Source organism: Pezoporus wallicus, unplaced genomic scaffold (genome assembly GCF_028554395.1).
Source record: "Pezoporus wallicus isolate ANWC-B61680 ecotype Strahan unplaced genomic scaffold, APGP_CSIRO_Pwel_v1 scaffold_7392, whole genome shotgun sequence".
Classification (NCBI taxonomy): domain Eukaryota; kingdom Metazoa; phylum Chordata; class Aves; order Psittaciformes; family Psittacidae; genus Pezoporus; species Pezoporus wallicus.
The window spans coordinates 2,718,647-2,734,373 of NW_026639923.1; the positions used below are offsets into that span (position 1 = coordinate 2,718,647).

Here is a 15,727-nt window from a genome sequence, read left to right on the forward strand (position 1 = left end):
TTTCCTGTAAAATAACGTCTTTATTTCCAAACCTAGTTAAGAAAATTTAATGCATCCTCTCTTAATGACTCTCATTTCCAGTAAAATAAAATTTAGTATAAATGAATTTTCTTAACAGTTTATTAAATGTCGCCATTAGATATTTCTCACTGAGATCCAGCTTTCATCTGTCCATAGTATTATATAAAAGAGGTTGCATCTAATTGAATGATTATGCAGCTTTAATAAATTATTTCATCTGAAATGACTTTCAGAAACCTTGTGAGATGTATTGGGGAAATTCAGAAGCAGAAGTCTTTAATAACAGGCCAGTCTCCTTCAACTGTATCCTGACAGTAACTAGACACGCTCATTGCTCACTGAAGCTCTGAGTGCTCAACACTTCACACAATCACTTTGACCTTTTCCATTTGTCTTGAGGAAATCTCATGCACTATTCAGGTCAGCTAAAACCAGAATAATTAAAATTGCCCATATCACATTTAAGTGTTACAACAAAGTAGCTCTTGATATTTTTAAAGTAAAAGCAGACTGCAGGGGTTATTTATTTTAGCGAAATTCTGTTTGCAGTTGGGAGTTTATTGAAGGTGTATGAGGCATAGCTTCTTCCTCCCAGCCTCTGAAGCCTGCTTCCTCCTGGCTCTCTAAACTCCTTGCCTAGCGCCTGGCTCCGAGCCCAGGCATCCCATCCTTAACCCATCTTCTGGGTCTGAGAAAAGGTGTTCTGTACTCACCCATCTTCCATTCAAGCTGTGTTCTTGACATGGCAGAAATGCAAAAAAGAAGGTTTTATGTTTTCCCTCTGTCATAAAATTTACATCTAGGAGAGCTAACACTGCTGCTCACTTCCTCAAACACATTCAAGCTATTCATCCAGTGCCCAAATACTCACAATAGTGGCGAGTAGTTTTGTAGCTCTGGAGAATCATTTAGTCTGGTCAGCCAAAGCCAAAATTAAAGTTTAAAATGCAGTTGGCAACGATTATTAATCAATTAGCTCCAGGGAGCTGTCAAGGCTTCCAAGCCAGAGTTAGAATAACCAGCAATAGTTTTGAAATAATAAAACTGGATCCTTAATAAAACTCGTCTCCTGCTCCACACGTTTATTAATATGACGATGCCTGAAAAGGTATCAGTAATTACTTTTGTATGAATAAAATTGAATTGGAATGAGAGCCATCTGCAGGAAGCAGTAATTGTCAGATCAGCCTCTTTAAGCACAGATTACTTAAAATCATAGTAGTGCAATGCACATCACAGGATATTAGAAGAGGAGAATCTGATACTGTCCTGAATACTGTAGTGCAGCAGCAGATTTTATTATGCAGTGAGAGATACCTGAACATAGCAGCTAAAAATCAAGAAAATGTAAGTGGGCTGTCAGCTGCTGTACACTTTTAGGGTGATCTTGATATTTTCATTGGCTTGCCCCTTTTTAGAGCTCTTCTGCAGAAAGAAGAATAAATCATTCTGTAAGGTTACAATTTAGGCGATTCCAATGGCTCAGGGTCTGCAACACTCCTTCTGCCTCTGCCATGCTTCCTAATGATGCAGGCATGCAATGTCCAAATTGGGATGTAAAAAATGACAAGGGTGGTTGATGGGTCATTTTTTTTGTTTGAAAGCTTCTATACACGTCCTTGCTGTTGGTCCAGAATAACCCCAAATGTGGTATCCTCTCAGATGCACTGTAAAAGCCGTCTGTGTGATGGGTTATTTGAAGAGGGCTTACTGTAACGATGATGAGCTATGTCTAATTAGGCAGTGCATTTAGGGCTGTCATCCACATTAATAAATACTTGTTTTTCAAGACTGTCCTAAGAGAACTCAGTTAAGTAAAGGGCCGAGGTAAGAATTTGACAATCCAGGATGTCTTCTGTATGCCTATAGAACATCATGACAAGAGTAAGCCAGTGCTGTGCAAGAGGTTCAAGGCCAGTCCTGCAGCAAGCCCTGTTGGGAAGTCTGCAGTAACAGGATTTGAATCTTGTGGGGAGGGAAGGAGGCCAGTTGGGCTCCCTGCAACTGGGACCAGACATCCTGGGTGCTGAGAGTCAGAAAGGAGTGTGCATGATGCTAGGACTTAGCACGGGTAGCCATTTGGTACACAGGGAACTCGTTGGTGTAATGAGAGAGCATTGCTTTTTCATATTATAGTCAAATGGTACTCTGGAGTTTGGAACTGCAGAAGAACACTTCTGATCCTGTTGGCTGTGGAAGCCCATTAGGTCTTTCCAAAGGTAAAACAGCACAGAAACAGCCAACCTGGAGTTAACAAGACCTGGTTATAAAAAGCAATGCATTTTCAGCAGTGTTGCTGATCAGAGGTCCAGCTGGATTAGACACCTTCACAGGGTGCCATTCTCATTATGTAGCTTCAGGGCTTCTTAACATAGCCCATGCATAATAACTGAGTAACACAAACTTTCAACACGGTATATTGAGCAGTAAGTTGGCACTTTGGCATCCTGGCTGGTTCAAAGCAAAATTGATCAAGCCAGCATCTTCAGTATTTGGTCCTTCTCCAAGGGGTCATTTCTTCATCCTTCCTCAAAAACTTTCACTGGTAAATAAAGGTGGTTTCTCATCCAGCATTTTCTTCAGCACTACTGTAAGGAAAACCATGATATTTTCATAGATTTTTTGGTGTTTTCTTGTTAAAAGCCAAAAGTTAGTTTTGTTTTGTTTGTCAGGGTTTTTTAATCATTGCTAGCTTTGAGATAGGCCTTAAAGTTATTCTGACTTTTTAATCATGTTAGTAAATATTTGACTTCTGATAGCAGCTTTTTGTAGCTTGTCTAATTCTTCTTTCATTACCACTGTAATTTTCTAAGTATAGCTGGTATAGGTATGAGCCAGCACTGCTGAAACAACAGGATTTTTTGTATAGACACCCAGAACAAGATTAGGGTATATTAATGCCTCACTGGCTGTATACACATGACTAGGTATTACTGTAGTAGTTTTGTGGTGCTGAGCAATAGAATTGAATCTTCTAGACCTGGCTTGAAAGGACTTGCATTGCTTATCCCAGTGAGTTTCTCCAGCCGAGAACCACCCCAGAACCTAGACTTATCCCAACAAGATGGAATCATAGAGTCACAACCAGCGATTTCAGCTTGATTTCAATATATCTGCCCTTCAAATCTTCCCTTTGAAGTGCCGAAATGTCCTTAATTGATTAATCTGTTATTCTTTTCTTCTTTGAGATGCTGGGGAGGGGACAGAACCTCCCCCTTTTTTTTAGTTTTTTAAACCTTTGTTAGTTTTTAAAGTAGATTTAAAATAAAGAGCAATGAAAGTGAGCTACTGGTTGCAGCTCAGCCTGAATCCATGCCTTGGCAGGAATATTCTGTACGACAGTTGGACGTTAATGTGGTAAGGCAGAAGAGAAGTGACTGTATTTGTTTTTTCTGGGTCTGGTAGCATATCCCTCATCTGATCATCAGAAAGCAGTTATATAAATGGATTGTTGCCAACTTTTAACTTGCAGCTGGCTTCTGACATGATTTTCATACAGACTATGGGACCCTCTTTATCTCCTCGTACCACCCAGGATGTTCTTCATGGGAGGGAGGCACAACAGTTGTTTTCATATTCCCTTTTCCTTATTTCTGGTCTGGGCATCAGTGTGACCAGAATTAAGTGCAAGAAAGGATGGACATCTGGAGAGGAGATGGGATTTAAGCAGAAGATAGTATTTAGTTGTATATTCCTTTTAGGAGCAGAGTACATTGACTGGGAAGAGCTCAAACTCTATTTTCTGTTATTCTTCTGTGATAATTCAACTGTGGCCTTGTCTTCTTTTTATGAATGTATGTAAACTAAAAAGCACATTTAGCTTAATAATGCAGTCATATTAGCGGTGGGCTTTCACGCCTACTGCTGACCTTTTTGTTATTACTGAAAACAACAGAAAGTTCTTAGCATATTATTACTGCTATAAATATGCTCTCAGCTCAAAATGTAATTTTGCTGCAGGCAGGCTAATGCAGATACCAGCAACTAAATGACTGTATTAGAAAAAGAATTAAAATAATAAATTGAAGGTTTTTTTCCCAGTGGAGCACTCTTGCCGTGTGCAGGTAGGTTGGTGTCTATGACAAGGTGAATCACAGTAAGACACCCTGCATGTGTTGTACCATATAAGAGATATGAGCTGTACTGATGACCTGCTGTATGATTTTGAGGCATCATTGCAGTTTTCTGGGTCATCTTGCCATTCCACTTATCATCTGCCTCATCTGTTTATACTCGAAGCTCTTCAAGGGGATGTCTCATGTTGTGTTTGAACAGTGCCTGCAGTGGGGGAGGAAGGGGATTTCTAGCCTGGCTGAAGCTTCAGGATGTAAGCATAATATAAAACGTTACAAATAATGGCAAGTGATAAAAGTACATATAATAAAAGATATGCCGTGATAAACGTTTTATGTAGATTTAATCAAAGCTTTGCTTTAAGGCACAAAGGCCCTTTCCTTTTGCCTTATAAATACTTTCAAAGAAAATCCTGTGTAGTTTGCTGTAGGGGTACAATCTGTCCTTATATTGGACATCAGGACAAAAATGGGACACTAAAAAGCAAGTTTATTTTTTCCTGCATGTGTGATTCCTAAATTTAAATAAAAGAGAAAAAATAAAGCTTCTTCCCTTCGCCTTTTCACAAGTCTTTAGTCATTATGCTGTGTTTAAAGCAGATGGAAGAACATATTAAAAATTGTTTTTAAACCACAGATTGCGAAATAGTGCCAGGATTTTCAACCAAAAATGTGGCACTGATTCTAAAATCTGTTGACAATTTTAGGCAGTTTTTTTTTTTTTCTGGCAAAAGGGCTCCATTAGTGTCTCCTCTTCCAGGAAAATAAGGAAAACCTCTATCTGAGTCATAATTTAATTAGCTTCTAAACTGGATTTGCGAATATCAGTGTAAATATGTTAGCTTTCTCCAGGAATTGAAATTGGCAGATAAACAGAGTCATCCATAACACAAGAAAAACACAGTTAAAAATAAAGGCTATGAGTCTCTTTAATCTATATATTGAGTTCTGCCCCAGATTAGAGTGTCTAAGATTTTAACTGCAGCCATTTAGGTCAAGTCATTGAAAATCTACTTAGAGTTTAAATTTTGGATGTTTTTTCCAAATGAAGAACACGAGCATCCCATGCACTTGGAATTCGATTTCCTCTTACATTCCATTGAGCACTGAAGCACACTGCGAGGCAGCTTGCTGGCCGTGCAAGTGTTGGCAAAGACAGACATTCAAAAACTATCCCTATAAAAGTAAATTCATTTTAAATGCAAGAAAAAGAAGAAATTCTGAATACCCCCAAGAAAAATAAACACTTTTTACGTTTCCCTTTAAATAATTGCATGTGTTATAACTGGACAAAAAATTATTATTCCTACTTCACTATATGCCCTTTAGGGCATATATAAAACTTCCATCCACATCCATATTTTTTTAATATATATCCATCTAAAACCCCATCCAGAAAATGGCTCTTCTCCCACAAGAATGAGCTTGTGCCAAATTCCTGCTCCCTCTATGCTGCTTCCAGCAGTTCCAGGGGGGCTCTTTGAGATGCTGGGTTCCTCTGCTCACCTGTAAGCCATATGTGGTGTTACTCTCAGGGCTGCACTGACTTGATAACAGCATTCAGAGCTTCCAGATTTGGGCTTTATAAGGCCAGTGAGCTTGTCTAAATCACAGGACCTCATAGCAGCCTTCCGGTACCTGAAGGGGGCCTATAAGGATGCTGGGGAGGGACTCTTCATTAGGGAATGTAGTGATAGGACAAGGGGTAATGGGTTAAAACTTAAACAGGAGAAGTTTAGGTTGGATATAAGGAAGAAATTCTTTACTGTAAGGGTGATGAGGCACTGGAATGGGTTTCCTAAGGAAGTTGTGAATGCTCCATCCCTGGCAGTGTTCAAGGCCAGGTTGGAGAGAGCCTTGGGTGCCATGGTTTAGTGTGAGGTATCCCTGCCCATGGCAGGGGGTTGGAACGGGATGATCTTAAGGTCCTTTCCAACCCTAACTGTTCTATGATTCTATAAATTTACCTCAAACATAAATGCAGTATTTTAAAGCTGTTGCTATTGTAAGTATTGCATTGTGAAATATTACAGCAGACCACTTGAGTGCCAAGTGTTTGTGCAAGGTTTTAAATCTCTTTAAGGGAATTTTTTAGTGCATGGTTGTTCTTTATTGAGGAAGCACCTGCTATCCACATTTTATGGATAGATAGTGAGTGCAGCAATGCACCTTTTGCACTGTTTGTAGAGAGCTTCAGGAGTAAGTCTTGATGCCTTGATGCCTTGATCATGTACCATAAGTTCTGTTCAGTCTTTCTTGGAGGGTATGTGGGATCACAGCATAGGTGATCCTTAAAGATGGGTTTTGTGGTGATGAAAAACCGAGTGTGTCAAAACAGAAGAGTACCCAGATAAATGAGATGGGAAGAGGGGTGGCCGTGAGGGTTGAAGGGAGATCGTGAGGTGTGAGCAGGGGTGGCAGTGAGAGAAGATCGTGATGGGAGAGGTGGGGCGGTCGAGAAGGGAAATCAGGAGTGGCAATGAGAGGTGAGGGGTCAGGAGAGGCAGCCATGAGGAATAAGGGGAGATTGTGAGGGGAGAGCAGGGGCAGCCATCAGGGGTGAGGGGACAGGAGAAGCAGCCATGAGGGATGAGGGGAGATTGTGAGGGGACAGGAGGGGTGGCCATGAGAGGTGAAGGGTGACTGTGAGGGAAGAGGTGGGGCGGTCATGAAGGAAGTTTGGTATAGGACAGGAGGGATGGCCATAAGGGAGAATCATGAAGTGAGATGAGGGGCAGCCGTGGACCATAAGGAGTGGCCATGATGGGAGATCTTGAGGGGAGATGAGGGGTGGCCATGAGGGTTAGGGATGGCAGCTACACAGTGTGGGGCCACTGTAAGTGGGCAGATGAGGGGTGGATGTGACAGGAGATCATGAGGGGCAGCCATGGGGGGAGATCACTTTGCCCTTAGTGGCATGGTTTAGTGGTGGGCTTGACAGTCCTGGGCTTGATGACCTTAAAGGTCTTTTTCAAGTTGATTCTATGTTTCTGTGATTCTAATGTGACAATTTTTGTATAGTAGTGCAGTGTGCTGCTCTTAATGTTTTCAATAGATCTTTTCAGTGTAGCCTTGGATGTGGTGCAATGGACCAGATCCATTGCTCTGTCCCTCCTCTGAGACTCAGTGAAGCTTGAGAGAGTAAATCACAAGGGTCCTCATGGGTAAATCCCAGGAAAGCAAGAGGAGGCAACACCATGACCTGGTTCTCACAGCTGGAGAAACCTTTCAGGTTAATTCCCTGATGCTGCCTGTGGGATGTATGCTGGAGAGATCTAAATTTGGGGGCCATCTGCTTTACCATGGAGAGATACCCATGCAGGACCGCCAGTGGCACCAAATTGGAGCAGCAGATGTAGGTGAATCTAGGTGTCCTTGCATTTGGCATGCAACAGTGCTCTTGTGTCTTCTGGAGGGTTTTCAGCAGTCACGTATCTGTCTCTCTGGTCTCTCAAGACTTGTCTCCTACCCAGTGATCTTCTCAAGTTGAATGAGCAAAATGGTTGGTTCTCAGCACAGTGTTTTTATACACATAGATTATTGAATAGCTGTGACAGCTTTGTGGGGTTTTGTGCTGCCCAGTAGTCTGAGTAGATGCTTTGTGTTGTCTTCCTGAATGCAATTTGTAACAATAATGTTTGTCTCTTACTGTGTTTCTGGAAGCAGTTTGCCTACTTTCCCTTTCCTTTCTCTTTCTACTAGGACATCCAGAAAGCGCTCTGCCCTGCACACTACCAGTTGTCTTCTTGTTTGCCTTCTTATGCTGCCTGTATTCTCATGTTTTGGAAACAGATTTGTGTAAGGTTACTTTAATATAGAGACTGGAAGTCATTTATGAGCTATACCAGTGAGAATCTTGGGCAGCTTTTCCATGTGAGTCTCTCATGCTAAAATCCAGACTCCCAAATGTAAAATTCCCTAAGCCGCTCGATTCATTTGATTCATTTCCTCTGTATCTTCAATTTCAAAGCCATTTAGGAAGATCATTTGCACAAACATAAAAGTTCTCTTTAACTAAAGTCAACCAATGTGTTTTTTCAATGAGCTGGAGCTCGTAAGGAACATTCAAACATTAACTGTGTAAAGAAGGCAATTAGTGTTTGAATAATATATTGAAAATTAGCCCAAGGCGTACTGGAAAAATGCATGTTTTACCCATGTGTATTTTTGATCCAGTTCCATAGTTTATATTAGATCTGGACGTAGATGCTTCTAAAGGCTATCAAATTAATTCAAACTATGGGAAAAGTTGTGATTGTCCATAAAACGTTTCTTTTAAACTGTAATGTAGTTGGGACATTTAATCGCTCAAAGGAAAAGCCTTTTCTACTGCTGTAGTATGTCAAGGAAGCTTATCTGCGTATAAACAGCAAAATGAGACCTCTCTTGTGTTACAGGGCTTCAACTTTTTGTAGTTTAAAAGTTGAACATTTCTAAAAATGTACTAATGATGTCATTCTGATAAACAAGATACCCCTCTCACCCTGTCATGGAGTGATACTTTCCATAGGTTTTAAAGCTGTCATAAGAGTAGGAAAAAAGCTGTCATAGTCATAGGAATCAGTGGAAAACTTTTATTTTAATAACTGCCGTGGGGGCTGATTGCAGGGAGCAACCTCAGGTTATCTGTCTTAAAGATTGTGCATCCATTATCATGAGTGTTTTGCTCACAGTTTGATAGGAATTATGGTCAAGAGAAGGACCATTTTCCTGAAGGGGGAGAAACAGGAATTGATGCAACCGTGGATAAAGTACCAGTAAAAACGTGCTTTCTGCAGTTGTTTAAGAATTTCTTATTTGTATCAGTTATTGTGGTGTATATAGAGCAAAACCTTTCAGGAAGACTAGCTGAAGCTTTTGTCTGTTCCTACAAGAGAATTCACTAGAGTAGAAGTCAATGTGGGGTCTTAGTTGCAGAAGTGTAACAGCTTGCTAGAAGAGAGCATATGGTTTTGGTAATAGGCTAATAAGAGCAATTAACCTTACAGTGCACTTTTTTGTTGGTCTCAGTTGTTTATAAACTAGGTAATAAAGATATTTTAACATCCTATAGCTTTATAGGAGATTAGTCAAATCAGGCTGTATTTTTCAAGTTGATGTCTAATGTCCTCAGGTGATACTGTAAGGGATAGAAACATAAAACTAGAAGAGAATAAAATGTTCAGAGTACTATGTGGTGTGTCCAACCAACGAATATAATCACAAATACATAAAGAAATAAAAACATGTTAAAGGTTTTCATTAGAATGAGGACTGTTTTCACAGAATGCAGTCACAGATCTGCCATTCCTCTTGTTCTTGTCACCTTGCACAGATTAAAATGTAAACTGTTTCTAGGTTTATTTAACATAAAACCTGATTTTAAACTTACCTTCTTCTTCGTGTGTGCAAATAGACAGCATTTCTCATAGCATCTTCCATGTAGTTGTTCAGAAGGATGAACTTCATAAACGAATGGGTTTCTTTCAACAACAAGCATTGTCATTATCTTTGGGGCTGTTTTTTGAAGGACTTAATAGTCTTGCTGCATTACTTCCTGCAGAAGTTCCAGTTTCTCACTTAGGAGCTACTGTGTTTGCTTGCCCCAGAAACTGCACCCACAAGAAAAGCCCTTTTTACTTTATTCTCTGTCAGCTCCTTGTTACAGGTGGTGTATTTTGACAGTTGTTGTTCAGTTGGATATCTCGCTGCAAAGCCAAGTGACACCAAGGGGTGAATGATCTTTCTTTTGCACGTACTTTGGTTTCGAGGTTGGTGGTGATGGGAGAATGACGTTTTCCCCATCATAATATTTTTTTATTTGGTTCTGTAACTTTTGGCAGTTCAGCTTTTGGGCTCCTGCTTTTGTGCAATATTTGTTTTGCAAACTTTTGCCCACTTACTGCAATGTCCCAAAAGAGACTTCTAAATCAGTTCATTTGATTATGATATATTGTGTTTATTAGTGTTTTGTTTATCCTTCCTGTTGTTTGTCTGAGTTTTACCTAATGTACTGGTTACAGACATTTTTATTGAATTTAGCTGGTCATAACCCTAATGACTTGTTGCTGCTTTTTCTTTATCGTGAGTTTGAAAGTCAAGACAATAATTATTTTCTTTGGGTTTTCTGCAGAGACTTCCATCAAACCCTTCTGCACTAATTTGAGTCTGGTTTTCCCTCTTTCATTGAATTGACTGAAAAATGTATTTGCTGGTGCAGCATTCACCAAATATGAGGACTTCTGCTTTATTACACTTGGCAGCATTTAAACAATACTAATTCTTATACCCAGCTGGCTTTTCAGTTGATTTCTGTGCTCTCTGTTGCTGTGTAAAACAAGCTGGAACATTAAAGGCATCATGCATGCTACCCTCTGGAGACTTGTTTTTTAGAGAAAAGTCAAATAACTGTAAAATCTTCTGGTTTTTCTCCTCATAGGTTTCCTTCTGGATCTTTAAATGATATTTCAGTGTATTCACAGATTTTGTACATATTAAGATGCTAATTTTCAAGCACATTCCTGTAAAAAAGCAGTCTTTATAGTGAGATTTGCTAGCTTGATCTTTGTTTATAGAAATAAAGGTCTCTTTCATTACCTAAAACGGATTATACCAGCTTTAAATCATATTCAAGATGGACGTAAATGTGACATTTTAACCCAGCTAAAACTGCATATTTCAAATGTGTTCACTAAGTAGTCCAAGAATGTCTGCAGATGTTAATCATCTGGTTTAGCCGCTCAGTTTAACAGTATTGAAGCAGCCTGAAGTTTTGAGCTACATGTTAGAATTCCTGGAGAGAGCGAGACCCAAAAAGCATTTTCCTGTCCTGTAAACACCAATATTGAAGTCACACTTCTGGACAAATCCCAGCCTTAAACCATATGCTTCTGAAGAATGAATTTTCTCTGCTCTAGAACAGGCATCTGTGATGGGCTTCAGCCTTTGTTGAGGTGACTGTGTAGCATGAGTCTCTCTTTCCAGTCCTTTAGAGGCTGCTTAATTTCATGTCAATTTATTGCGAAATACCACCTTACTGGAACCCAAACTTGATTCCTCGTCCCCTCCATGTCCCTGCGTACTCAGGTAGCCCTGCAGCTGGGCTAAGGATTTGGTTGTTGTGGATCAAATGAGGGCAGTGACCTCTCACAAAGGACTGGTCCAAGCTGAGGAGTGGGAACTGATTTTTAACTCCAAGAAATCAGTGCTTTCTGATGAAAATGTATAACATTTTTGGCCATGATGTCTTCCTATGATCTTTTCCTTTCTTGCGCCGAAGCCAGGTAGCCATCTGTTGTGTTCTTTTTGCCACTCACACAACATGCATGCTAGTATCCGTTTCACAGTGTCATAAACTCTATGTCGCACTTACAAAGTTACATGGAGTCATTGTAGGAAATCTTTTATTAATATTAATGTTTCAGTCATGGTATTTAATGTATTTTTTTTTGTACTACAGCTGGTCTGAAAACCCAGAAGAATGGAAGTTTCAAAAGACAAGACAAACCTGGCTCCTCTTGCACATGTATGATAAAGAGAAGGTTTGTATTGACGCTGCTTCTTCTCAGAGCAAAGATGATTTAAACACTAGTTGTAGCTATTTTTTATTCACTGAAAGTTGCTAGTAATAGCCTTGCGCTTTGCTAATAATTTTTCAATAATTTATAAATCAATTACTTTGTGTTTTAACTAAAATGTGGAATCATTTAGTTTAAAAACCCTAAAATGTGGAATCATTTTAATTGCTTGTAATTAATCTTTTTCTTTTGTTGGTGATCAGTCTCCTGTGTACATTAGGTTTTTATACTTGATCGTATGTCATTTTTATACTTGATCTATGTCAAGCATAAATAGAGCAGGTTAATGTTTTATGTAAATCTGGAGCTTACTGAAGATTTGAGTCATCCTTCATTTCTAAATGTGGAACCCGGTATTATAAATCGTGATTCTCATATTGCTTTAGGTATCTCTGGCTCCATATAAGATGTACAGCCATCTTGCCAAGATGTTAAAATAGCTTTCTCATTAAAATATAAGTGAAACCTGATGTTGATTGTAAAAAACATAAAGTATAACCAGAAGCAAGGCTTGCATCATTACTGAAATCCATTCATTTCATACCTTAAAAACCAACAAAGACTGAATTTCCAATAAGCATCTGGCCATTGTGGTATTGAGTGGGGGTTTCCAGTCATTCATTGTGTTGTTTGGTAGAGCAAATATCTAGCTATTTGCACAGGGCCTTTCTTGTTGATTCATTTAGTTGACATTCAGTTAGGTTTTGCTGACTTTTTTGTGTGCACTTCAACATTTGAGCATTACCAACTTCCTGACCCAAATTACTCAATAGCTCTTAAGAGAATCACTTGACAGAGGGTGTTACCTTTATGATAAAAATACTTCTAGAGAACCATATAATTAAAAGCAGAGTTTCATAAGGGCAAAAGTGTTCACAGAATACAATACTTTAAAAAGATTACTTGCAGAATGCGTATTTGATTGTAAGTATCTAGCTTGTTTGCACTTCTGTTTTTAAGTTTTTCCTGTGAAAGTCTTTTATCAACCTTTCAGAATCGGTGTATGCTCTTTAAAACTACCTAGAAATTGTTTTACGGGCAGAATGATGTTTTAGCTTTTTACGTGTTTACTTTGAGTTTTGTGTTGAAAGATACTGGGAAATAATTAACTTCAAGTAGCATTTGTTTTATGTATCAAAACACAGCTTAACTTTGTCTTGTCTTAATCTGCTGAAAGTGCAATGATTCATAGAAGCATAGAATCATAGAATAGTTAGGGTTAGAAAGGACCTTAAGATCATACAGTTCCACCCCCCCTGCCACGGGCAGGGACACCTCACACTAAACCATGGCACCCAAGGCTCTGTCCAACCTGGCCTTGAACACTGCCAGGGATGGAGCATTCACAACTTCCTGGGCAACCCATTCCAGTGTCTCATCACCCTAACAGGAAAGAACTTCCTCCTTATATCCAGTCTAAACTTGCACTGTTTAAGTTTGAACCCATTACCCGTTCTCCTATCACTACAGTCCCTAATGAATAGTCCATCCCCACCATCCCTATAGCCCCCCTTCAGATACTGAAAGGCTGCTATGAGTTCTCCACGCAGCCTTCTCTTCTCCAGGCTGAACAGCCCCAACTTTCTGAGCCTATCTTCATACATAATAATCATTATGTAATGATTAACATCTGCATTCAGATGCAGTATTTAGTAGAACTGCTCAAGTGCTTATAATTAAGCAGACGATGAAGTCTCTTTCTTCATCAGGACTATAGGAAGGGCAGACCATATTCTTTTGAATATTTTTTATATGCAGTTGAACTTCCTATCCATGACAGAATAAAATCTGTCAGATATCCATCCAAGCATGACTAAAATACAAAAGGAGACACGCGTTTCTTTCCTTCCTCCATCAGCTTCTTTGATCTCATGATGTCACTTGGATGCCTACTGAAAATGAGTGAATTGAGTTTCCTGGAGCAATAGGCCTCTTTCTGTGAGAAATAAGTTGAGATTTTAAAGTCCTTTGTGACACGAGGGGTTTTCTTAAGTCCCTTTAAAATCAATGTGGTGGTTGGCTGACAGCTTCCATCCCAAGCCTATATACCTACAGTGTATATAATGGTTCAGGATCCCATCTAAAATAAACACTACATCATTTGTTGATCTTTGTCATCCGGTGCAGCATTTTCAGAGAGGAACTACATCAGCTGTCTTCAGCTTCTGGGCTGCAGGGCCCTGGAGGGGTTTCTGAAGCTTCCTCAGAAGGTGACAAAAAAGCAAGCTTGGCTGCAGTAAGCTGAAGTTCTCTATGCAGATACCTGTGTTTGTTTTGCAAAACCTGTGACCATCTGCAAGTCTAAAAAGCCTGAAGCCTCCAGAGTTACATAGCATAACTTAAAAGTGATAACTGTTCTTTTCCTGCTACTGTTTTGTAGTGTTCCCCCCCCACCCCTTTTCCCTGATGACAGTAATTATTTGGGGATATTTCCATGTTAGCTCCAGTGCACATTAGCTGGTTAGAACAGAGGTAAGGTTAGTGTGTGAGAGAGAAAAAGAAACTAGAAAAATGTCAAAGCAGTTTAACCAAAGAGTAATACAATCCCAAAAGCATCACTTCCACTTGCCAGAGCCGTGGTGGGAGATCTGGATATCCAATTTCAAGCCAGCCCAAAAGCTGATCTTAGAAGGTGGATTGTGTTTCTTTCTATAAAACCACAGCAAGAGTCCCTGAAATTTCAGGTCTTATACTGCTATATTTGATAATTAAAATTGAATATCATTAATTTTGCTGCCACTTTTGGTGTTCTACCTCTATTGTACGTGCAAGTTAGGAGGAAATCCGATACTATCTTGACTCCTTGGTACTGTATTGTATTACTCAGCTTTTGCTGAGATAAACCTAATACCTGCATTAAAGAAAAAAATCTGACTTTTTGAACACTTGAGCAGTTATCTTTAGGGCAAAATACTAAATGTTTGCTAGGCTTCAGGCAGCCACATGTCTGTCTGCACACTTAGTATTTCTGAGTAGGCTTTTAATTGCCCCCTCAAGCACTTTGCTTAAATGCTACAATAATAACTGTAATTCCACAGAGTGAGGTATGACTGTACCACAGGGTCTGAGAATAACGTAAATAACTTGGATGAGGTTTGAAACGTAGAAATGTTGCTGAGATTTAAAACCCCTGCACTGAGCATCTGCGTTAAAGGAGCGCTGTCCTGCTGAAATTGTTTGTATCTGAATTTTTTTGGTCTGTTATTTGTACCAGCTCACTATGGGTAAAAAGGTTGCAAAAATGTAGGCATTTTTCGTTATGTTTAAATGCGTTTAATTTGTATATTATAGCAACACTTCATGTATCATCCATTTCAGTGTTAGTCACTGTAAAATTAATTTTTTTGTATCTGTATTGTTTCTTTAATGCAAGAGTGTTTGTGTGAAGAATTAGAAGGTTTTCCGTAGTGTAGAAGCGATGAGGCTGAATGCAGACTTTAGTTTTGATTTATTACTTTGAAGTATCTCTGATTGATGAAGGCACTGTTGGAATATTCTTTCTTCCTCTTCTTTTGGAGTGATAGAAGTTTCAGTGATCAAAGTTACGCTGCCAAATGTTGATGGAGAAATAAGTTGTAAATTAAGTATCTGTTGAAGCTCTGCCTTCTCTGAAATGTTGATACTTTGCAGAATTGAAACAGCCCTCGAATAATGAGTCTCCAGTCCTTTAAATACTTACGTATGTGTTTAACTTGACTCATGTCAAGTTATATGTGTAAAGTTAAACATGGAGGAAAATATTTGCAGCATTAGGTCATTTTAACATCTCCTGATTCACAGCAAAAATATTCTCTTATTGGCTGAAACCTGTTCCACAGATACACAACATAAAGTTAAGATATGCTTCAGCGTAGATCTGTTCACCTAATGCTTTTGAAAAGAAATTGGTTTGAAATACCGAATAAATAATTCAGAAGTCTTTGCTAGGCTATTGCCAAGATTATTTAACGTAATGTTCATTTAAATTGTATGTTGTACCTAATAAGCTAAAATTTAACCTGTGACTAGTTAATTAGAAAGGGAATGAAATGGGGGTAATGCAACTGGAGATGACTAAACTGCTTTTAATGTTAGGCC

The 15,727-nt window shown here is 39.2% G+C and overlaps 1 protein-coding gene across 2 annotated transcripts in view; it reads left to right on the forward strand.

Annotated features, from left to right (window-relative positions):
- Positions 1 to 15,727, forward strand: part of CUNH7orf50 (chromosome unknown C7orf50 homolog) — a 127,498-nt gene that overhangs the window by 109,450 nt on the left and 2,321 nt on the right. For both annotated transcript variants that reach the window (XM_057416925.1, XM_057416926.1), the window contains one exon: positions 11,533 to 11,614. In XM_057416925.1, the coding sequence (XP_057272908.1) occupies positions 11,533 to 11,614 (82 nt within the window). The remainder of the gene's footprint in view (positions 1 to 11,532; positions 11,615 to 15,727) is intronic.